Source organism: Mesoplodon mirus (genome assembly GCF_964341445.2).
Source record: "Mesoplodon mirus genome assembly, chromosome: 4".
NCBI lineage: Eukaryota > Metazoa > Chordata > Mammalia > Artiodactyla > Ziphiidae > Mesoplodon > Mesoplodon mirus.
In genome coordinates this window covers 36,286,469-36,310,444 of record NC_138979.1, presented here as the reverse complement: position 1 = coordinate 36,310,444, position 23,976 = coordinate 36,286,469, and the positions used below count along the sequence as shown (strand labels likewise).

The window sequence follows — 23,976 nt, the reverse complement described above, 5'->3', positions numbered from 1 at the left end:
TTGTTAAAGACCAAAACCCTTCCTACTTAGAGTTTCTTCTTAGCTAACTCCGAGGGGCCTCAGCTGGCATAGCTGGGAGGGGTCTGGGTCCTTCTTCAGCAGCTGCAGCCTGGACCTCCGTGCATGGCTGGAGATCCTTCAGCGTGGCCACTGCCAGGTCACCCGTGGGTCCGTCAGGTGTCCTACTTTCCCTGACCTGAAGCGATGCAGACCCAGATCCAGCTCCTGTACACGAAGGTGCCTCACTCTGCTCCCGGGGCCCAGGCCTTGGTGCCGTGACCCGGCATTAGCCTCTGTTCCCACTGTTCCCTTTCCTTTTTGCAGGTTCCCGGTGTGTGTGGGGGTGGGTGGGTAGTGCTGCAGCACGGGGGACAGTCCCTGCTGTCTACTTACCGGGCCTCAGTCGCAAATCCCAGCAGCAGGCCAAGTGGCAGCCTCCCAGGCCTCTTTCTCCACCATAGACAGGCCAAGCTCAGCACAAAAAGTTTCTCTAGAAAGAATCTGGTATTTTTAAAAATGGCAACATCAGAGCTTTGCTGGACTTTCTTATGCTTATTATGCAATTTGGTATTTTTATTTTAATTCTTGTAATTTCAGTATTTTGAGACACCAGTGAGCTTACTCAGACTTGGATAATTCTCAGAATTTGCTTTCTAAGGCCTGCCAAAGATGAGAAGACTCAAAAAAAAAAAAAAAAGATCCTTTCCCAGAGAGTTCTCCAATTGAAACCCCTCGCCCAACTGTCTAATGTGCATCCAAGCTTCTCTGGGATCCTCTCTCCCTCATTTCTCCATTTCCCCCCTTCTTCCAGCCAAGGCTTAAGTCCAGACTCTGGCCTCGGGATCCAGAGCCACGGGGAGGGTCAAGTATTGTCTCCTATTGTCCAGCTTCAAACCTGTGCAGTCCACCCACTAAAGTGCTGTCAATCCATCCCCACCTCCCCCCTCGATGTCCCTCTCCACTCTCCAACCCACCCCGGTAAAGGCCTGCCCCTCAGAAACCTGGCTTCTGCCTCTCCGCCCCTTCCCCACCACAGGTTTTACTCCAGCAATACCAAGCAGGCTGCCCTCAAATGGACCTGCTCTCCTAAGCCTCAGCGCCTGGGGCATCCCGGCCTTCTGCCACCTGTCCGGCAAATCCACACCCACCTCTCAGTCTCAACTCCATCACGTCCTCCTCTCCAATGTCTTCCCGGGCCCTCCCCTACTCTAGGACCACTGCCCTTGTCCTGGACACCAGTCACAATGCCTCCCCCAACCCACAGCCCTGGCTACAAGGGCAGCCCACTTTGGCCACGTTTTAGAGCCTGAGTTGGGCCCTCTGGCTAAAGCTGATACTAGGACAGCCAATTCATAACTGGAAGCCTCCTATGGATTGTCCCGGAGTGAAAAACCATGAGCCGGGCTGATCAGACTGACTTATTCATTTGTTCATTCGTTTCCTCTCCCGCATTTGAATTGGTGAATCAAGCAGGTAGTAGCAGGAGCCAGAATCAAGAGGTTTTTGATTAATGACCACCCATCATGTGAAACCATGTAGCTGAGTGAATTTATACAGTAAGTCCCCTACATACGAACCTTCAAGTTGCAAACTTTCAAAGATGGGAACATGCGTTTGCAGGTCCAATCATGTAAGTTAGTGAGTTCACGCGTCTGGCGTACATTTTCACGTGCATGCATCTGCTACAAGTGGTTGTGCTTTTGTGTACTTTATCGTACAGTACTGTTTTTTTGTGTGTGTGTTTGTTTTTTATGTATTATTTGTGTGAAAAGTATTATAAACCCATTACAGTACGGTACAATATAGCCGATTGTGTTAGTTGGGTACCTAGGCTAACTTTGCTGGACTTAACGAACAAATTGGTCTTATGAACGCACTCTCGGAATGGAACTCGTTTGCATGTCGGGGACTCACTGTACAGCAGAGTTCCTCAACTCTTAGATATGTAAACTCATGGGAGGAGCGTATCAGGTTTCTATTGCTGCCAGAACTAACTACCACAATTATAGAGGCTTAAAACAACACAGATTTTCGGGCTTCCCTGGTGGCGCAGTGGTTGAGAGTCCGCCTGCCAATGCAGGGGACACGGGTTCGATCCCTGGTCTGGGAGGATCCCACATGCCGCGGAGCAACTGGGCCCGTGAGCCACAACTACTGAGCCTGCGCGTCTGGAGCCTGTGCTCCGCAACGGGAGAGGCCGCGACAGTGAGAGGCCCGCGCACTGCGATGAAGAGTGGCCCCCGCTCGCCGCAACTAGAGAAAGCCCTCGCACAGAAACAAAGACCCAATGCAGCAAAAATAAATAAATAAAATTAAAAAACAAAAAACACAGATTTATTATCTTACCGTTCCATAGGTCCGAAGTCCTACATGGGTCTCACTGGGCTAGTATCAAGGTGTCAGCAAGGCTGTGTTCCTTTTTGAAGCTCTAGGGGAGAAGCTAGAAGCTTTTCCAGTTTCTAGAGGCTGCCTGCATTCCTTGACTTGTGGCCCCTTCATTGATCTTCAAAGCCAGCAACATGGTATCTCTTTGACTCTTCTTCCATCACCATCTCTTTCTGACCCCAGCCAGGAAAGGTTCTCTGCTTTTAAGAACTCATGTGATTAGATTGCCCCCCCCCACCAGATAATCCAGGATAATCTCCCCATCTGAAGGTCCATCTGCAAGGTCCCTTCTGGCATGTAAGGTAACACATTCATAGGTTCTGGGGATTAGGATGTGGACATCTTTGGGGAGCCATCACCTTGTTGTCTAGCACAAGGAACTTCTAGAATGCATACTGCAAGGCCTGGCCTGCAAAAATGCTAATCCAGGAGGTTTTTCTGGGAAACCCAAGATAGCTCTGAAGCAGCTGGTCTGCAGACCATCCTTAGAAAAACACGAATATATACAAGTCAGACAGGAAATGAGGGGGCTGTGACAGGGAAGAGTGAGGCAGGCATACTTAGAGTCATTGCAGGTTCCTTCCAAGATGAAGAGCCTTGGAGCTGGATGTCTCACAAAGTCTTCAGAGTGGCCCAGGGTCACCCCAGCTCTGGAGAAGCAGGATGTACGCTGACTCCTGTTCTTGAACACCTGTGAGAGCCCTGCTTGAGGGGGAGTCTCACACATCCTCCATCAGCTGAGTTCCATTTGCACCTGCAACATATCACCTCACGGCTCCACTGGAACGTAATAGATTTGCGGAAAATATCTGTGTCTTTTCACCTTTGTGTTCCCAGGGCCTGGGGCATAAAGGCGCTCAAGAAATATTTGTTAAACGAATACATGAATTAATGATTTAAGAGCTGTATGTGTGTAGGGAGGGTGGGAGGGAGATGCAAGAGGGAGGAGATACGGAGATGTATGTATATGTAGAGCTGATTCACTTTGTTTTAAAGCAGAAACACACCATTGTAAAGCAATTATACTCCAATAAAGATGCTAAAAAAAAAAAAAAAAGCTGTAAGTGTGAAAAGAGCTCTCTAAGAAGCATGAGAGAAGTCCCCTGGAGTGGCTGATTTTAATCTGGAGGGCCTAGGCCTTTGAGCTGGGTCTAAGAAGAGAAATGGGGTTGGAAATGGGAAAGGATTCCGGGCAGGGGGAAGAGCAAGAACTAGAGCACAGAGAGGACGCACCAGCAAGGCCTGGGCAGGACCAGGGAAGGCGGCTAGTGTGACCTCATGGGGGGAGGGTGGAGAGAGGGGGCTAGAACCTGATGACTCAAGCTTTAGGAAGAGGCCTCTGGCAGCTTTACCTAAAAGGAACCAGACGATGGAGGAGATCCTAGAGTGAGGGGATCAGGAACAGGATAGGGACTGTCTGGTGAGAGAAGCAGTGATGGAGTGAAGAGACTGAGATAACCAGAGGAAGAAGCATAATATGGTGACTCATTGTGCAGGAAGCAAGGGCAAGGACATAGATGGTGCCAACACCTGGAGGGGGGAGGTGCCACGGTCGGGGATCAGGAGGTGGGTAGGGGGCAGCACTGGACAAAAGGGAGCTGACTCCAGGAGGCTGGGACAAGGTGGAGTGGGGAAGCCTTGGAACTGCCAGGGGAGAGTGTCACAGGAAGGTGGCCCAGGCCGGATCCTTGGAGACCCCAACACTACAGGGCAGGAGGAGGAGGGTAAGGAAAAGGAGTAGTCAGGAGCAAGACAAGAATTGGGAAGGAAAGCTTCATTCATGGGACGATTATTGCAAAAGAGCGAGGTCAACTTTCCCAAGCGCCCCGGAGAAGTAAAGCCTAGGACCCGACTGGCGTAAGGAGGCCCCTCTGGGAGGTGGTTGATGTGGGGATCTGGGCCAGAGCCCCCCCCCGCAAGTGAGCTGCAGGGGCCTGCAAAGCAAGCGGGCATGGGTGGCCACAGAATCACTTCCGCTCACTAGCATGCTCTCTTGTGCAAACACGCAGTGGTTTATCTAGCAGTCCCTCTAAGTTAAATCACCCTCCACCCGAAACCTTTGCTGCCAAACATGGGATGGCTGTGTAGAGAGAGGGCCTAGGACAGCCTCACGGAGATTTCTGCAGCACAGGAACCTGTGAGGAATTCTTGTGACACAACGGTAGTAGAGTGAGACGGCAGGAACAGGGGACATCTCAACAGACAGAGACCCCCTGACCCCCACCACCCTGGGAATATGCAAGCCCTCAGCCTTCGAAAACTCACATCTGGAGAAAAGGGAGTCCTGGGATTGACTGAGATCCAATTGCATGAGCCTGGTAGAACGAGGGCCCAAAACAGAAACTTACTTGAATGAAGGGAAAATAGAGAAGGTGGCATATCTTTCACTCCTGAGCTGTGGGTTGAGATTCACACCTCCTCCACGTGTTTTGGAAAAGTTGGTTCGCTGCCGGGCACAGACTTTGCCATGTGAATAATCTGCTTGAATAGCTCTGGAAAAATCTTTTCCGGTAGAATGAGTCTCCGAGATTAGCTTTTCCCCCAACAGCCAGGAACATAAGCATATACCCTCTGCTGCCTTCTGCTCAGAAGGCCAGCCCTGCAGAAGAAAAGTGCCTCTTGGGTTAAGAAAAGCTTCAATATTGACCCCATCGAGGCAGAAGGTGACCAGCTGGAGGGCAGGTGACCCTTAACCATACCAAGCATGGGGCTGCCCTGAAGCAGGAACTGGAAATGTTGGCAAACCCCCCAAACCCTAATTCTGTTCCAAAGGCTTACGTGCCTTAACCCACACTGCCTTCCTTGCTTTGGCTCAGGAAGTCACCCTAGAGAACATCAACCTACCCTTGGGGAGATCCAGAGTTTCCAAAATATGTTAAGACACAAAGGGCTTCTGAAAGATTTTTGTTAACTTAAAAACAGACACAAACATTTTACTGAACTATGTATTTCTACATAAACAACTCTGTTACAACAAAATCAGGTAAAATCCACAAAGGTAGACAAGTCTTTAAAGGAAAATATTTTTTCCCTTAAGTATAAAAAGATAATTTGCCAAATAACGTCATACTGAAACACATAAAGCAAGAACTGTTAGAAACACAAGAGAAATAGACAGAAATACAATAGTAGTCTGAGACTAACACACTTTCCTTAGTCTTTAATGAATCAGGTAAGCAAAAATTAAAGGTCCATAAGATTATAATTAATAAGGTCAAATTAATACATATAGATTTAATTTTGTTCCCTTCCGAGAATATATCTTCTTTTCCAGTTTCCTGGGAATATTGATTAAAATTAACAATTTATTAGGTCCCAAGAAAACATCAATAAAGTCCAAAATGCAGAAATTGTACAGGCCATACCCTCTTTGACAACACTTGTAACAAATGTTAATAACAACAACAAAAAGTATCAAACTATCTAGAAATTTTAAAGTTAATTTCAAATAACTCTTAAGTAAAAAATAAAGTCAAATATGAAATTACAAGTTATTTATAACTTAGAACACCATAGCTAAAAATTTAACAGAAATGGATAAAGAAATATTCAGAAGAAAAGTCAGGTAGCCTTATGAGTGCGAGTAACTATATCTACTATTAAACAGGAAAAAGTTAAAATGGCATTCAACTTGAGAAGGTGAAAAAAAAATAAAATAAAGGAAGAAAATTAATAAGAACAAAAACAAACCAAAAAAATCATAAAATGGTAAAACAGTAAATTAAGATTTAAAGTCCCAGAGTAAAAAGGGAAAGCACAGACACAGAACGTTATGAATGAGAAAAGAAAATACGACAGCTCCAGGCCAGCAAAGTTGAAAATATTAACAGAATCATTAATTAGGAAGTTTAAGTTGCCAGAAACTTACAGAATAGGAAGAAAGTTTAAAGAGACTAATGAGCATGGAAAAACATTGAAAAAATTGTCAAAGAATTATTTCCTAAAAAGGCACTAGACTTAGACAGCTTTATACATGTTATAAAAACTTCAAGGAGCAAAAAATTCTAAATATTATTTAAGCTGTTCAAGGGCATAGAAAAAAAGAGAGAGAGCTTCTCAAGTTCTTTTTTTTTTTAAAGAAGTTAACACAAACCCAACATCAATACCTGACAAAGACAGCAGAAAAAAAAATTATACAACTATCCACCTAAAATTTTGAAAAATTCCAAAATAATAAGAGCAAACCAAATCCAGAGTAATTTTCTTATTTTAAAGCTCTTACTATTATTATACAAGTAATATGAGAGCCATGTAGAAAAATCAGAAAATACAGATAAGAACAAAAAATAAAAGTCTACCATAAACCAATCCATCATAAATAACCACTGTTAACATTGAGTGGGGACATATATTGAAAGAATAATATACCATGACTAAATCAGATTTTTCTAGAAATGCAGAGAGGGTCTGACATTAGCAAATCTATTTAAATGATTCATATTAAGTTATGATAAAGAAAAACCATTTGATCATCTTGACAGATGTGAAAAAAAAGGCATTTAATAAAATTCCAACAACCATTACTGATAAAACTTTCAGCAAACTAGAAAGAGGAGGGTATAACTTTAATATATAAATTCAAATATTAAGAATATCTCATACTAAGAGTCAAATTTGTACTTTTGGAGAAACACTAGAGATATTCTCGCCAAGTAAAAATATATATATAAAGAAGAATGTAAAATATCGGCACAATTTATATAGGTGTTATTTACCATTGTTCTAAAAGTGCTGGTCAGTGTGATAAGGATGTGAAATAAGATTATTAAAAATATGGAGGTAAAGTTATCATCACTACTCAGAACTATTAACTACATGAAAAAGGCAAAAGAATTAACAATAACAACAACAAAACTATTAAAATGAAAGGAAATTCAGTAATTGGCTAGCTACAAAATAAACAAATAACCAATTGCCAAGTTAAACAAACTAGTAAACAACCACAGAACTCTCTATGCAGAGTTAAGAAGAATGAGGTAGATTGATATGGTACTGACAGGAAGATGTCTAAGATCTATTGCCAAGTGAAAAATACAAGCAGCAGAAGAGTTCTATCATATGGTCAAAATGATAAAAACATACTTTAGGAAAAGAAGATTTGAGGACTATGAGTCAACTGTTGACTGTTTATCTTGGGGGCAGAAGGATTTTAATTATGGGGGACTTTCAGTTTCCATATTATGTTTTTTCATAATGCTTCCATTTACACAGCTTTTGTTTAATATTTTAAATTAAAAAATCAGGGGCTTCCCTGGTGGCGCAGTGGTTGAAAGTCCGCCTGCCGATGCAGGGGACACGGGTTCGTGACCTGGCCCAGGAAGATCCCACATGCTGCAGAGTGGCTGGGCCCGTGAGCCATGGCCGCTGAGCCTGCGCGTCCGGAGCCTGTGCTCCGCAACGGGAGAGGCCACACAACAGTGAGAGGCCTGCGTACCGCAAAAAAACAAACAAACAAACAAACAAAAAAACAATGGATTTAATTTTCATTTAAAAAAAAAGTAGTCATGTACCTTTATACTAACAATAAGCAGTTGGAAAATATAATGGACAAAAGAGCTCATTTACCATAGTAACCACAACTACAAAAAATTACCTGTACTAGAAAAAATATACTGAGGAACATAATACTTTATAAATTTACTGAAATGAAAGGTTAAATATTATGAAGATGTTAATTCTCTCTATAGTTACCTATAAATTTTACACAATCCAATTTCCAGTTCTTCTAAATGCTACAAAATGATCCTGAATTTCTTTTGGAACTGTCAATATACAAAAAGTACTAGGACATTTTTGAAGACGTTTAATTAATGGGGACATTTAGTCTAAATCTGAGATGATCAAACTATGTGGTACCAGTGCCAGAATGTACACAATAGAAAGTTCAGAAGTACACTTAAAGAAATATAAGGATTGAGGGCTTCCCTGGTGGCGCAGTGGTTAAGAATCCTCCTGCCAATGCAGGGGACACGGGTTCAAGCCCTGGCCTGGGAAGATCTCACATGCCACAGAGCAACTAAGCCCGTGCACCACAACTACTGAGCTTGTGCTCTAGAGCCCGCGAGCCACAACTACTGAAGCCCGTGCACCTAGAGCCCATGCTCCACAACAAGAGAAGCCACTGCAATGAGAAGCCCGTGCACCACAAGGAAGAGTAGCCCCTGCTTGTCACAACTAGAGAAAGCCTGCATGCAGCAACGCAGCCAAAAATAAATAAAATAAATAATTAAAAAAAAAAAGAAAATGCTTTCTAAAAAAAAAAAGAGGGGCTTCCCTGGTGGCGCAGTGGTTGAGAGTCCGCCTGCCGATGCAGGGGACACGGGTTCGTGCCCCAGTCTGGGAAGATCCCACATGCTGTGGAGCGGTTAGGCCCGTGAGCCATGGCCGCTGAGCCTGCGCGTCTGGAGCCTGTGCTCCGCAATGGGAAAGGCCACAACAGTGAGAGGCCCGAGTACCGAAAAAGAAAAAAAGTATATATATGGATTGGGTATATAGTGAAAATGGGATTTTGTATCAGTAGAGAAAGGATAGATTTCCCAGTAAGTGATGTTGGGGTAATTAAAAAAATAAATTCCACATGGATCATAGATTTAATTGCTTAAACAAAACAATAAAAGTACAAGAATAAAATACTGGTGAAAATTCATACAACCTTGGAATCAGAATTGCAAAGATCTTCAAAAGCATGACAGCAAAGGCAGCAACCATAAAGGAAAAGGTAGATTTGACTAAAAAAAATTTTTTTTAATCTAAGCCATATATTGACCTTTTAAAAAATAAATTTATTAATTTAATTTATTTATTTCTGGCTGTGTTGGGTCTTCGTTGCTGTGTGTGGGCTTTCTCTAGTTGAGGTGAGCAGGGGTTACTCTTCCTTGTGATGTGTAGGCTTCTCATTGTGGTGGCTTCTCTTGTTGTGGAGCACGGGCTCTAGGTGTGCGGGCTTCAGTAGTTGTGGCACACAGGCTCAGTAGTTGTGGCACACAGGCTTAGCTGTTCCGCAGTATGTGTGATCTTCCCAGACCAGGGCTCGAACCTGTGTCCCCTGCATTGGCAAGTGGATTCTTAACCACTGCACTACAGGGAAGCCCCAAATACATGCAACTTTTAAAAAATAATATTTATAGGGAGAAAAAAAAACTTCTTAGAAATCAATGAGAAACACAAACACCTTGTGAGAAAATTGGCCAGAGAAGACGAATAGGTAAATGACAAAAGAATATAGTCTAATAAATATGTTGGTTAGGAGGGTCACACTATCATCAAAATATGCATATCAAAACTAGCCCCCCCAGTCCCCATGGGAACACCAGTGTGAAAGAGGGGAATCGGACATTCTCACACATTGCTGGTGGGAGCATAATTTGGTATCATCTTTCTGGAAGGCAATTAGAGGCAAGATATATTAAAAGTCCCCAACATGTGCATACCTTTTTGTTAGTCAGGATATGTTACACTGCAGTAACAAAATAACCCTGACATCCCAATAGTGTAACACTTAAAGTTTATTCTTTCTTCACAGTACACGTCCACACAGGTGGGGAGGGGGGTGTCATGATGGGAGAAGGGGAGCTCTCCACACAGTCACTCAGGGACCCAGGCTGACAGAGGCTCCAGCTGACATAGGCTCCAGCCCTGGGACATCACCACCTGTGGGGCAAGGCAACAGAAAGACTGGAGACCTGCACGGGGGCATCTCACAGTCTCAGCCTGGACGTTGCACATGTCAGTTCTGCTCACACTTTATTGGCCAGCATTAGCACCAGGACCCTGAGTGACTATAGGGGGTGGTAAGTGGCATCTCCTGTGTGCCCAGGAGGGAGAGGAGGAGACGGAGCAGTGCTTGTAGCACCCATTACACTTTTGAGCCAGCAAGTCCAATTTTAGAAAGTTATCCTAAGTAAATATTCTAAAAAGTTCATGAAGGTGTTAGAAGAAAGGATTTCCATCATATCCTTGAGTACAACAGTATAAAGCTGGAAACAAGTACCCAAGGTACAACTTACACAGATGTTAAAAATGACGCTGTTACATATTTCTGACATAGAAATATATTCACTATAGTGTTAAAAGGGAAAAAAGCAAGTTATAAAACAGTATATGTATAATAATGTATAATATGATTGTATCTCATGAGAAAAGTAATAAAACAGCTATAGATGCATAGAAAAGAAGTCTGAAAAGATATATACCAAAATGTTAACAGTGGTTATAATCAGATGGTGTAATAACAGGTGATTTTTTTCATTTCTTCTTAGAAAAGTATATATTATTTATGTACCAAAAAGGCATTTGAAAAGGGAAAAGAAAAAAACAACAGTATTCTTGGGAGAGTCCACTTATCCACCTCATGCTAATCGTTAAATTCTTACATTTGATGCAAGAAATGCCTAATTGTCTGTCACACCATAAGACATTGCTACAACAATTTATTTAAAGTCAGGATTTTATATTAAAAGTGGTCCATAGGGTAAGAACAGTGACACATTCCCCACAGCTGCATATCATCGGACCTGTCAGTCATCCGCCAAAATGTCCCACAGTCTGGACTCCACCGTGGTTTCTCTGGGCTCCTGGCAGGTGCACCGGGGGTCTGTGTGGCCTGGGGGGGGGCCACTCTTCACAAGGCTCTGCATTCGTCAAAGAGAGTAGGGCACTGTACAATTCCGCTCAAAACAAAAGACCCACAAGCTCTTCTTCTCAAAGATGGATTCCAGAACATATAACATCACCGCCAGGATAATTATAGACTCCTCTTAGCTATACATATATTTTTAAATTGAAAACCCTTCCTTGTCGTTTCTCCTGCTTCCCCCTGCTGCTTCCTCCCCCAATACACACACACACACACACACACACACACACACACTCTCCAAAGTTCACTAGACCATATCATCTGGCTGCCAAATTCTTACCATAATCACCTTCTTCCTGGCTGGTGTTTAAAGAGGAACTGGAAAAACCCATATTCTTGAGATTGGTGTATGAAAAAGACACGTAAAACAACACGCATTTTTATACAGGATTCCCTCTCCATGCCGTCACCCCCACCATCCCAAGAATATATACTTATTTTGGGGAAACTATGTATGCAGAAATTGGAATTCTTTTAAACCATGCATGTCATTTAAGAATATGTATGGATGTTGATTTGTAGGCTTCTAGTTTAAATCGCCAGCGCTTCAAAATCCAGTGATCTTTCGAGTGAATAAAAGAACCCATAGCTTTTAGATGGACACATGGCACAAGAGCCACTTTCAGCGATGAGCTGAATGCAGCGGCTGGCTCTGTCTTAAAGGGCAACCTCTGTCAAGCACCTCTGCTAAGTCCCATCCCGGCTGCCTGCCTTCTAAGGGAGCACCTGGCCACACCTGACGTCCCTGGCACACCCTGTGGTTGGCTTTGGCTCTCACCCAAAGTTGCCCCCGATTTCTATAGAAAAGCAGTCTTGCCTATAGAAAAGGAGTCCTTTTACAACAGGCCGATCGTGACGCCTCTGAGTAGCACTGTATCCCACCCTTTATTTGATGTTTTATGTCAAATGTAGTAAATACTGGCCAGGCGTTAGCTAACCACCGTCCAGGCTGTGCCCGCGGGCCACCCAAGTCTAGAGGTGTCCATGAGGAGACTGCAGGATGGAGACCAACTGCCCGCTGTGGACAGTCCTCCCGGGGGCCGGTCAGGCGCCACTCAACCTGCTCTAACCACTGGCTGGTCTACTCCCTCCCCAGTGCTGGCTCCTGTCTGGGAAGGGGCTGGGCAGTGATGGGCAATCCCCCCACACCCCACCTGCCCCACCATCACTCTGTTTACTGCTCTGCCATTTTGGGGCCTCCTGCTTGTTTTGAACAAACTGCTTTGCCTCCACGAAAGCCATCAACGAAGAACTCAAAATGTGTCTCATCGTTCTGGCCTCTCAAAGCACCAACATCATTTTAACCAACAATCTCTTGGAAAGATCCCTACAAAAGCAGAATCATTCAAAAGTGGAACTTATTGCTGTAATGAATGTAAATGTAATTCTGATTCATTCATTTATAAGTTATCATTTGCTGTGGACATATGTTAAAACAGTATAACTGCAATGTGCTCTTATCAGGACACGAGAGTGTTTTTTTTCTTGGCACCCAAAGGTCACTAAAGGGAGAAGAGAGCATGACTCGTAGAAAGACACTGGACCAGGGTTCAGGAGACCCAGATGCAGCCCAGGCTGCTGCTCACTAGCTGGGTGACTCAGGGTGAGTCACCTGTCTCTGCTTCCTCTGCAAAATGGGGAATGATCTCTGCCCCATTCTCTCACTCAGCTGAGGTCTAAAGTGACGGCATGCAGGGGAGTGTGGAAGGGAGGGAGCGTACAAGTTCTGGGTCTCATGTGGACGTTGGCTCTCTTTCAAGGCCTGACCACACTGTCCCAGCCTGTCACTCAGGTGGTTTTCCATTCCCGAGGCACTAGGAAGACTTTATCTCCCCTTGCCGCTCTCAGCTGTATCATGCATCCAGTGGGTCTTTACTTGGAATGAAAATTATTTTTAAGGATCATTATGGTTAAAGGATTCCAAATTTTCCATTGCTTTTTTTAGGCCCCAGGTTTCACAGATGCAAAGGAAAAAAAAAAAAGCTAATTGAGGTTCAGGCAGCCAGTCTTGGAGATGTCCAATCAGGAGACATCACTTGGAAACAAAGACGCAGTCCTAGCTCTAAATCCTCCAGCAGCATGACAGGGCTGGGGTGTTTGTGAGGCAAGGGTTATGCCCTGCCTGCACTTGGCTTCAGATCACGACAACCAAAGGGCATCAGTGCTGAGACTGGAGCTGGATGTCCTAACAAATGAGGGCTTGGCTCAAGGGAAACTGGGATGAATTCAGCGGGTCATTCTCCTTATATCCCGAGGCTGTTAGACAGGGCTAGCCTCTCGACAGACTGTCTAGGTTGTCCCCAGGCCTTTTTTTTTTTTTTTTTTTTCAAGAAAGTAAATGAAGAAACATTAAGACCTTTAGAGAAAAGCAGAAGGAACTGAAAGTCCAGGGCTTTTGTAAAGGTGTGCTTTCCCTGCTGAGCCGAACTTAGCTTCTCCTTTAGAGGAACCCCTGCTGCTCTTAGCTCCTGGGCTGCATGGTGTAAAGCTGGCTGGGGCCACATAGTGTGGGGCTCTCAGCTCCTCACCTACTGCCTACAAGGGCTCACCAAACTCTTCCACGGTCGGTGAGCAGGGGTCATGGGTCTCAACTGCACAGGGACACAGCAGCCCACTGTGGTAATGGCTCTACCGCTGCCACCGGTTTCTTCAGTCACTGCCCAGAATGTGCAAGTGGCTTTAGCAACTCTATCCTCCAATGAATACGTCATCTGAGCATGCTCCAGTCAGTCAAGACAGCTCCTTCTGGATGAATAAACTGCCTCATAGACAGGGGTAGTGGGCATCAGAAGACCCAAGCTGAGGTTTCAGAATCCCAGTGTCTGCTGCTCCTGGGCAGGTGGACTGGCCTAGCCTGAGAAGAATCCTCTTTAGCCCACTGCTGGGCCACAAGGCCAACTCACGGTCAGCCCAGCTCTCTGATCTCCAGGTCAGTAGAGCGGCTACCACAGTCCTGAGAGCCATCTGGAGCTCCAGGGAAAGGGCAGGGCCAGCAGCGCCCAGTCACAAACCAGCAGGAGGGCTGACCACGCTTTCCATTTCCATCTGCCACCAGCCCAGTGAACTCCACCAGAGCTGCCCCACTCAGTCTGCGGGTCTCCCCTACATGTCCTGGTGCTTTCCCCATCCCAAATAAGACCTCCCTGCTCAGGGAGATGGTCTCAGCTACATGAAAGAGAGCAGCAGGACTTGTAAAGTCACCCTGGGGCCCGGGTCACATCCTTGTGTACCCTACCCACCTCCTCAGGCTATTTTATTGTTTATCTAAACAATTCAGCAGGGAGCAATTCTAATGTGTGAGAAAATCCTTCTAGAGGGGGAAGTTCTCTTAGTGGTTCTCAAAGTAGGTAAGGGGGCAGCAAAGCCTCCCCCTCCTTCAAAGGGATTTAGAAATGCCGATGGCCAGGGATTCAGACCATCTTGCCATGCATGGGGCAAATGAAATGGCCACTGGCCCCACTGAGAAACTCAGTAAGAGAGGAGAGGTCCATGGCTCTGGTCCCTTCCTTAGCAGGAACAGGGTGAGGCAGACCTGGGCAGAACTCCTCTAAGGCCAAGGCTCAGCCACTTTGAGCCCACTCTTTCCCTCATGGGCCTGTGTGATTTCTTTTTCAGTTGTCTAAACCCAACAGAGGATCCCACCCTAGATCCCAAGCCCTGGGCAGCCCCTATACCAGGGACAGTCAGTGGTCCTAGAATCCCTAGGCCACAGGCCTCACCCCTGGAAAGGAAGGGTGGTCTCAGTGTCAGAGGCCCCCAGGGGCAGAGCATCATGGATGGGCTGCTGGGGGCGGGGGGCCCTCAGACCAGCTCCTGCTGCTTCCACCACCACCCTCCCGGCCCCAGGGCCACCTGAGCCAACCCAGGAGTCTGTCCACAAAGTCACATACATGCCTGATAATGACCCAGTGCACCAGGATGGTGGACTGTCCAACAGGGGCTTGATGGGGGATGTGATGAAAACACTAAATTCTGTTTATACGTTTAATTGAACAAATATTTATTAAGCACCTACTCTGTGCCAGGCACTGTGCTAGGCACCCTCGCTGCGTGCTGTCCCCACAGCACAGTAACCTGCTCAGAAATTAAAACCAAGAAAAGGAACATTGTCGCAACCCTACAAACTGGGAAGTGGGCGGAGTGGATGCAGGCGATTCCCCTGCCAGAAAACGCCTCCACCAGAAGCGTGTTTTCTCTCTTGGGACAAGTCTCTACTAAGTGGTTGCTTTAAAGCACCTCTGTATATACTGAGAGGAAAGCTGCTATCACCACGCCCCACGCATTGGTGCCTGGTGGACATTCGAATACTCTGAACGCTACTCAAAAAAAAGGAGTTGGAAAGGGTATTCATACTTGAATTAGAAAATCTTTTTTTTCCAGTTCATATGGTTGCAACAGCCCTTAAGAAAGATATAAACATCCCTGCCCTGACTGCGTAAATGTTTAAGGTAGACCTAGTTCTGGATTCCTGAGTCAGAATCGTCCAGTTGTCCATGACCTCGCAAGCCCAGAGGAGCAAGGGGAGGTTTCTATTCTGGGGAGGAGAGAGTGGGCGGCACCCCTGGTTTGGAAACATGACAAACCGCGCCTGCATTTACAGAAGCCACGCGAACGGGAGGACGTCCTAGTGCTACTCCGTGTCACACACACCCTGGGGACTCACGCGCAGCCCTAGTTGTCGGTGCCCAGCTTGGAGAGGCCCCGGCGGAAGTTGTGCAGGTCATCGATCTTCCCGTCCAGCACCTCCAAGAAGCTCTTCAGCTCCACCTTCAGGTGGCGCTGGCGGTACTTGCTCTCCTCGATGTCCGTCTTCAGGGAGCGCACTTTGTCTTCCAGGTTCTGATTGTCTTTCTCTGCCGCCTGAAGCAAAGAGAGAGAGAAAGGAGGGTCTGGGGACAGAGCGGGAGGAGCCCCGCTGAGACCTGTGACAGCCAGACTGTCCGTCCCCATCGGGCGGGCCTGCCTTCCTGGAGGTGTTAAGTGTCCTGCCCCCACCCCCCTAGCATCAGGTGTGTGCCCCTCCTTCCTGCTGTTCTCTGGCAGAGGTGCCAACGGCCAGCATCTCGCCTTAAAATGATGCCCCCACAGAGAACACAGAACTCAGCCTCCTGCCCAAGGGAGCCTGGTGCTAAGTGATCCTTTCACAAAGTGCCCAGCAGAGGAAGCCTGAAATCCCAGCACATGGAGTTTTCAGCCCCAAGCCCAGGGTTGTCAGCAGAGGCCCCCTTCGGGTTCCATTCTGGGAGAGAGTGAGAAATAGCACAAATGGAAGAGTGACTTGTTTCTCCCAGTTCCACTGAGAAGGCGAGGCCTCCTCGGCCCCAGGCCAGCCTCTGGCCGTCAGCGAGGGAGGACTGGCCGTGCCAGACACAGGGACAGTGGGTCTGTGCTCTGTCCATCCCGTGGTGTTGCCATGGAGACGCTGAAGCTCCCAATGGCGGGACCACTGTGAGTCCAAATAAGAGCTTTCATCTTACAGGCATAAAATGAGAATTTTTGAATGGGTGTACAAGAACCAGTTACTAATACCAAGGTTGTGTATCTGAACAAAGTGCTCTCGAAGTGAGGAGAACCTCGGAGGTGAAGGAGGACCTGAAAATGCTCCTTCAGAAATGGAGCAGGTGGATCAGAAATCTGAAGCCAGCAGGGTGCGGGGGCGGAGGGGGGAGCCTGTCCAAGGTCATGTTCAAGGTCACTGGCTGGGGAGGTACAATAGCCCCTGGGTCTTAGGCTCTCAGCCCTCCTTTCCATCCCCTGCTCCGCACCCTTCTGTGGTTCTGTAGGGACTTCTGTGGGCAGGAAACAGTCACCTACACTATGGTTATGCACAGGACACCTTCATATAAGTGGAAAAAACAGAAGACAAACACTGCTGAGTCTGCACCCGGGAGCAAAGCTGGCATCTGGCATGTAGTTACGCTGGCTTTTTAGGAATACAAAGTCTCTCTTCTTTACCAAGCCAGGCGTGAAAGGGAGAGGCCTCGGAGAAATGGGTAACACAGTGGATGCCTTCTCATCTGAGCCCAGGAGGACATGCTCCCCGTCCTTACCTCTAACTTCTCAGAGACGTATTCACACTCTGACATGAGCTGAGGTATGATTTCACTTTGTTTTCGGAGGTCTATCAACTCCTACAGGAGACAGAAATTGGAAAAAGAATGTGAAAGCAAGTCAGATAAAATGTATCCTTGAAAATCCCCAACTGCTGCATACAATAATGGAAGCAGCTTTTGGAACCTGTGTTGTCTGCGTAAATAATAAAGGCGATGATGTTATACTTAACACACATGAGGTAATTCTAAAGGCTGAGTATGTTCCATGAATTAATGCATGAAGGCTGAACACCACCATGAAAAGAGAAGTATGATTCCTGTTTTGTAGATGGGGAAACCGAGGCTGAGAGAGGATTGGTAACTTGCCCATGGTCTCCACCCTCTGTATACAGTAAGTCCCCTACACATGAACATTCAAGTTGCGAACTTTCATAGATGCAAATGTGTGTTCACATGTCCAATCATGTAAGTCAGTTAACGTGTCTGGCGTACACTGTCACGTGCGTGCATCCTCTACAAGTGGTTGGGCTTTTGTGTACTTTACTGTACAGTACTGTATAGAATGCAGTAATACAGTATCTTTATTTCATGCCCAGGATGTCTGGAAGCAAGCGTAAAAGCAGCAGTGATGTAGCTGGTACTACTGTACTTTTCAAAGTACTGTACTGCAAGGTTAAAAATGTTTTCTTTGGTTTTTGTGTCTGTTTTTACGTATTATTTGTGTGAAAAGTATGATAAACCTATTACAGTACAGTAGGATACAGCCGATTGTGTTAGTTGCATACCTAGGCTAACTTTGTTGGACTTACGAACAAATTGGACTTACAAGTGCACTCTTGGAATGGAACTCGTTCGTGGGTAGGGGACTTGCTGTACTTAGCTGTCCTGTCCCCCAGAAAATAAATGACTGTGTGACAGGGGGTTCTCGCTGCATTAATTTGACAGCAGAACACAACTTCTGATAAAAGACCACCTATGAAAGTTTCCGGTGCTTTTGTGAATGTTCAGCTCCCTCTTGCATCTGAGTGACTGACTATAGAATAAGTACAACAAGGAGGCTGCAGAGGGTAATGGTCAGGCCTTTGCTCTGGACTATCTGTGCCTTGGTGTAGCTTTTGGCTCTGTCTCTGTGCTGAGGTCCGGGCAGCTGCCAGGGCCAGTCACATGCCCCACAGCTGCCTGCCGTGTCCCTGGGTGGAGATCACCCACCAAGGCCTAGGGGACGTCGAGCAGCACCTCTCAGAGCCCCACTACCCACCGTCTCCTTTTCTCGGAGTTCCAACTCCAGCTCCTCAATTCTTCTCTTCAACTGGGTATTCTTCTCCTTCTCTCTGTTTATCTCGCTGCACTGCTCTTCCAGCTCGTCAATCTTTAATTAATATCACATGTTAAAGCAGGGATGCCAGTTTACTTTAGTCATTAAACAAAAGATCACCACAGCTCTTTTAAAGTAAACCATAAATTAACCCACTTATAAATTTTTCCTTGTGGCTACAAACAAACTCCATGGAGCTCCCCCTGGGGTGTTTGCTCCTGCTGGCACAGGATGCCCTCATTTAATACCAACAAAGCCACAGAAGTCACAAAACCTGGCTTCAGTATGCTCTGGGCCTCTGGTTTTCTCTCACAGTCACAGGACGGTAGCTTTAGGTTTGCTTTAAGGATCTGTCACAAGTCGGGGCCAGACGTCCCATGAATCTATCTGCTGCTTCGCAGAATGATTGTCACATCATTTTAATCATGCCCTGAATGATTCTGTTGCATTTCAAGGGGTTAAGCGAGCAGGGTAGAGAACCGAGCAACTCTGTGGGACAGTGGCTACCAACTGGGACTCGATGACATTTCAAACGTTTTAAATCAAGATGACCTTTCCCCACTGATGCACGCAGAAGGGGCCTGGCCCGTGGGCCTCTTCCTGGAGAGATGACAAGTGCAGGCTGAGGTACATCCCCAGAGCGCATCTTTCTCTCCTTCCCAAGCCTGACACCTCTGACACCAGGCATTTCCCAGGGGCCAAAGCATGGGTGCAGAGTGGACGGCAGGAGTGTAACCAGCAAGTAACACAAGAGCACCATGTTGATGGGGTTCCCCACAAGCAGGCAGCGGCAGTCCTCAGGGTGCAGGGCACTAGGTGGTCAACATGAGGACAATTCTCAGAGATGACCTGCACCAGCCCTCAGGATCTGAACCTCCAGCCACAGGAGCTGCCGGAGATCCCACCAACGTCCACATCCCGCCCTGGGAATCAAGTTCCCAGTGCTTCCCACCCAGGGAAGCTGACGCTCCGCGCGGGGAGTAGGTTCCACTGCACGCACTTCCTCCACGCCCCGCCCGCCCGCACGGCTCTTTGGTTCTTACACTCAGACGCGAAGCGAGAAACTCAGCTCTTCGCTTGGAAAAAGAAAGAAAGGGCGATCAATCCCTCGGGCAGGCAGATCAGCCCAGCCTCAGAAGGGAAGGTGGAGAGTCAGAACTTGGCCCGCGCCCCTCACCATCAGCACTTCATGAAAAAATGACACGAGGCAGTGTCACGTGCCACCTGCTCCGAAGTAAGATGTGAAATAGGGGAGTGGTTTCCAGGGGCTCCACTCAGAACGGGTGGGCGGGTTATAAACGGGGGCAAGGGGAGCCAGTACCAATCTCAATGCGACCCGTACCCTGAAATCCTGCATTTACGGATCAGACTGTGTTCACCGACTGTGGATAAAAGTGCTGACCAGCAAAACAGCACAGCAACCCAGGACCTCACCTGGGAACCCTAAAACAACCGCATCAACTCAGCCCAACTCCAGAGCATGAGCGACTAATTACAGGGAAGGGCGTGGGTGAATTCTGAAAAAAATCGAAAAGCTCTGATGTCAGGGTAGGAGGGTAGAGGGCACACGAGGGCCGTCCGCATCCGCCCACCTCACACGTCAAGGGCCGTATTCCTTTCCTTGCTGCCTATCTCACATTTTTAGAAAGAGCGGTTTGCAGGGAAGCAGGGTTTCTGAGCAATCACGCCTCACCATCTCCTGAATCTATTTTCTTCACTCACCCTCTGGATCCCTTTTCTCTACCGAAGATCACGGAACCACAGAAAATGCCAGAGGGAGGCCACCCACGAAAGGCCAACCCACAGCTCGCATCAGAGGGTGATCTTTGTGAGAGACAAAGCTGCAATCTCCCATTGATTTCTCTTCTCCTTTGCGATTGCAATTTTAAAACTCGGTTCAGGAAAGGTAATCAGTCAGTTCTGTACGTAGTAGCATTCCCACTAAGGCAGGCAGGGAGGCGGAGGGGAGGACAAAGGGAGAAGCAGCGGGTCTTCCTCCTGCCCCTGGGACATGGGACTGAGGGCCAAGTGGGAGGCAGTGGGGAGAGGAAGGTCACGGCCGCCCCGGCCCTCCCCACCTTGTTCCGGAGGCGGTCATTCTCGTCACGACAGAGGGAGAACTGCCTCCTCCACTGATCCACGCTGGCTGCCGAGTCCTGCAGTGCCGTGGTCAGCCGGGCGTTGCTCTCCCGCAGGGTCTGCAGCTCGATCTCCCATTTCTTCACGTTGGCGGCGCTGCAGGGCGGGGGCCAGGCGGTGACCGCGAGGGTGGGCGCCGTCCACCCAGCTGTCCTGGGGAGGGGGCACCCGGCCACCCCCTCAGCCCATGCCTCGGGGCCACACCCTCTCCCGCCGGTGGCCTGGCGGCAAGAACCACGTGCTGAGCGGGTCTGGCACCTCCCTTTAGTGGGAACATGCTGCCTTGATGGGTGATTTTCTCAAGGCATCACTTTAGAAGAGAACAGAATTCTCAGAGAAGGAAGAGATGAAACTTAGAATGAACTCAGCCATAAAAAAGAATGAAATCATGCCATTTGCAGCAACATGGATGCAACGAGAGATTATCATACTAAGTGAAGTAAATCAGAGACAAATGCCATATGATATCACTCTTATGTGGAGTCTAAAATATGACACAAATGAACTTATCTATGAAGCAGAAACAGGCTCACAAACATAAGAGAACCGGCTTGTGGCTGCCAAGGGGAAAGGGGCTGAGGGAGAGATGGATTGGGAGTTTGGGGTTAGTAGATGCAACCTATTATATACAGAATGGATAAACAACAAGGTCCTACTGTATAGCACATGGAACTATATTCAACGTCCTGGGATAAACCATAATGGAAAAGAATATAAAAAAGAATTATATGTATATATGTATAACTGAGTCACTTTGCTGTACAGCAGAAATTAACGCAACACTGTGAATCAACTCTACTTCAATTTAAAAAAAAAAGAAACTAAGAATGAAGCCACAGACTGTGGTAGAGACCCCTCCCCCGTCTGCTCCCTACTGACCCCTGGCCACAGGACTGTTCTCTCCTGCCCCATGTCCGTTCCTTCCTGAAATGAGCCTCAGGGATGTAGGTTCTGAAGTGCTGGGGTGGACCCCGGGCCCTGTGACACTCTCATGAAAGCTGCGGACCCTTTCAACAAGCTCCTGACACCCCCTCTCTGGAGCCCAACAACCCCAGGTTTAAACAAACAGCCTGGGTCCAGATTTGAGAGCTGAGGACTTGAGGACATAGGAGACAGGGGCTGGGAGTCCCCTGAGGGCAGAACTGGGGTTCCAACCGCAGCATGTGTGAGGGAGCCCTGGCCGACCCTAGGTCACCTCAGGTCTGAGGGACGCCTCCACGTTATCACCAAACCACATGATAATCCTCTGTGATCAGTGAAGTTTGAAAAAATAAACTGGAATCAGGTTGCCCTCAGCTGCCGCTCCCATTCAACGCTTCTTTTGTTTCCTTGTTTTAGAGACCAGTGTTCACTGCAGCACTATTTACAATAGCCAGGACATGGAAGCAACCTACATGTCCGTCAACAGAGGAATGGATAAAGAAGATGTGGTACATACAGACAATGGAATATTAGCCATTAAAAGGAACAAAACTGGATCATTTGTAGAGACGAGGATGGACCTTGAGACTGTCATACAGAGTGAAATAACTCAGAACGAGAAAAACAAATATCACATAATATCGCTTATATGTGGAATCTAGAAAAATGGTAGAGATGAACTTATTTGCAAAGCAGAAATAGAGACACAGACGTAGAGAACAAAGGTATGGTTATCAGGGGGTGAGGGTAGCCGGGTGGGATGAATTGGGAGATTGGGACTGACACATATACACTACTATGTATAAAATAGATAACTAATAAAAACCTGCTGTATAGCACAGGGAACACTACTTAATGCTGTATGGTGACCTAAATGGGAAGGAAATCTAAAAAAGAGGAGATATATGTATAGTTGATTCACTGTGCTATACAGCAGAAACTAACACAACATTGTAAAGCAACTAAACTCCAATAAAAATTAATTAACAAAAAAAAAACCACCTCAGACTTAGCCACTCTGAAAAAAAAAAAAAAGAAAGTTTTTGGCTTCTAATCAATACTGCCTGGCTGAGGAGAGTTCTGTCTCTAAAGGCTTTTTTTTTTTTTAATTTTTAAAAAAGTAAATACAACTGTATTTTAATAATCTGCATTATCTTTCATCCACCTCAAGGTCCTAGAACTGTGATTGGAAAATATATACTTTTGGTTTCAAACACCACAGACTGAAAACATAGCAAAATATTATTATATGATTAATTTCAGAGTTAATGATTGAGCTGATTTCGGGAAATGGCTTCACACCCATTCCTGTAATTCACTCGTCCATTCAACTGGGATTTAAAGACATTTATTTTTAGGGGTGGAATGTTTTCATCCAGGCAGCCCACTGTGACTCAACCAAAAAGAGGCTGGTCACAGTTTTGTCCTTTGAAGTATCTGACAAAACCCAGGGTCCAAAGAAGGTGGCTGAATCTAAGGGTCCTATGTTCTTTCTGGAATTCCTAGGTCAGATCACAGGAATTAAGCTCCACGCACTGGTCAGGCTGGCTGGGTTGCAGAGGTGGGTGCCTCTGGGAAGAGTTACCAGCCATGTGACTTTGGGCAAGGACTCACTGTACCACCTGGGACTCAGTTTCCTTACCTGTAAAATGGGGGAATTAATATGATAGAGTTCTTAAACGGGGCAGGTCTGAGGAAAGCAGCTTCTCAGCCACAGAGAGGCTGGGGGAAGCCAGCCGAGTCCCCTGCCAGGTGAGCAGAATGACCCCCAAAGACAGCAGCTCTGAAGGTGCTCATGGGGCCAGCCTTACACTGCAAGGCCCAGCATAGCCTTTGGGAAACAGGCCGCATTCTCAAGATATGAAAACACAAACACAGCTAGTATAGTCATTAAAAGTTAAAATCTTGTTGATATTGTCATGGGGGTTGCATTCAATTTGTAGATCAATTTAAGGGAAATTGATACTTTTTTAAATATTGAGGCTTCCTACCACTTCCCAATAGACTTTTTCTATTTGTTGAATTATTCACGTATGGCCCTCAAAATCATTTGAGTTTTCTTCACAAAGATCCTGTACATTTCTTAAGTTTATTTCCATGTATTTTATGGTTCTAGTTCATATTGTAAAGGAAATCTCTTCTTCAAATATATAGTCTATGTGATGTTTGTATATAGAAAAGCTACTGATTTTTGTGAGATTTTATTTTATTTTCAAGATAGTTTCGGGCCTCCCTGGTGGCGCAGTGGTTGAGAGTCCGCCTGCCGATGCAGGGGATACGGGTTCGTGCCCCGGTCTGGGAGGATCCCATATGCCGCGGAGCGGCTGGGCCCGTGAGCCATGGCCGCTGGGCCTGCGCATCCGGAGCCTGTGCTCCGCAACGGGAGAGGCCACAACAGTGAGAGGCCCGCGTACCACAAAAAGAAAAAAAAAAGATAGTTTCTTAGGTTTTAATATGTTTTTCAGTGTTATCATATATGAATAAATGATAAATTTGGCTTCTCAAAAACCAAAACAGGGACTTCCCTG

At 46.5% G+C, this 23,976-nt stretch overlaps 1 protein-coding gene across 1 annotated transcript in view; it reads right to left on the bottom strand.

Moving 5' to 3' along the window:
• Positions 1 to 11,315: 11,315 nt before the first annotated feature.
• HOMER2 (homer scaffold protein 2) overlaps positions 11,316 to 23,976 on the bottom strand; it is a 69,028-nt gene continuing 56,367 nt past the window's right edge. The window contains exons 6-9 of the mRNA XM_082617267.1: positions 20,467 to 20,623; positions 18,332 to 18,442; positions 17,071 to 17,151; positions 11,316 to 15,880 (exon numbers count right to left, since the gene is read on the bottom strand). Of these exons, the coding sequence (XP_082473393.1) occupies positions 15,692 to 15,880; positions 17,071 to 17,151; positions 18,332 to 18,442; positions 20,467 to 20,623 (538 nt within the window). The 3' untranslated portion in view covers positions 11,316 to 15,691. The remainder of the gene's footprint in view (positions 15,881 to 17,070; positions 17,152 to 18,331; positions 18,443 to 20,466; positions 20,624 to 23,976) is intronic.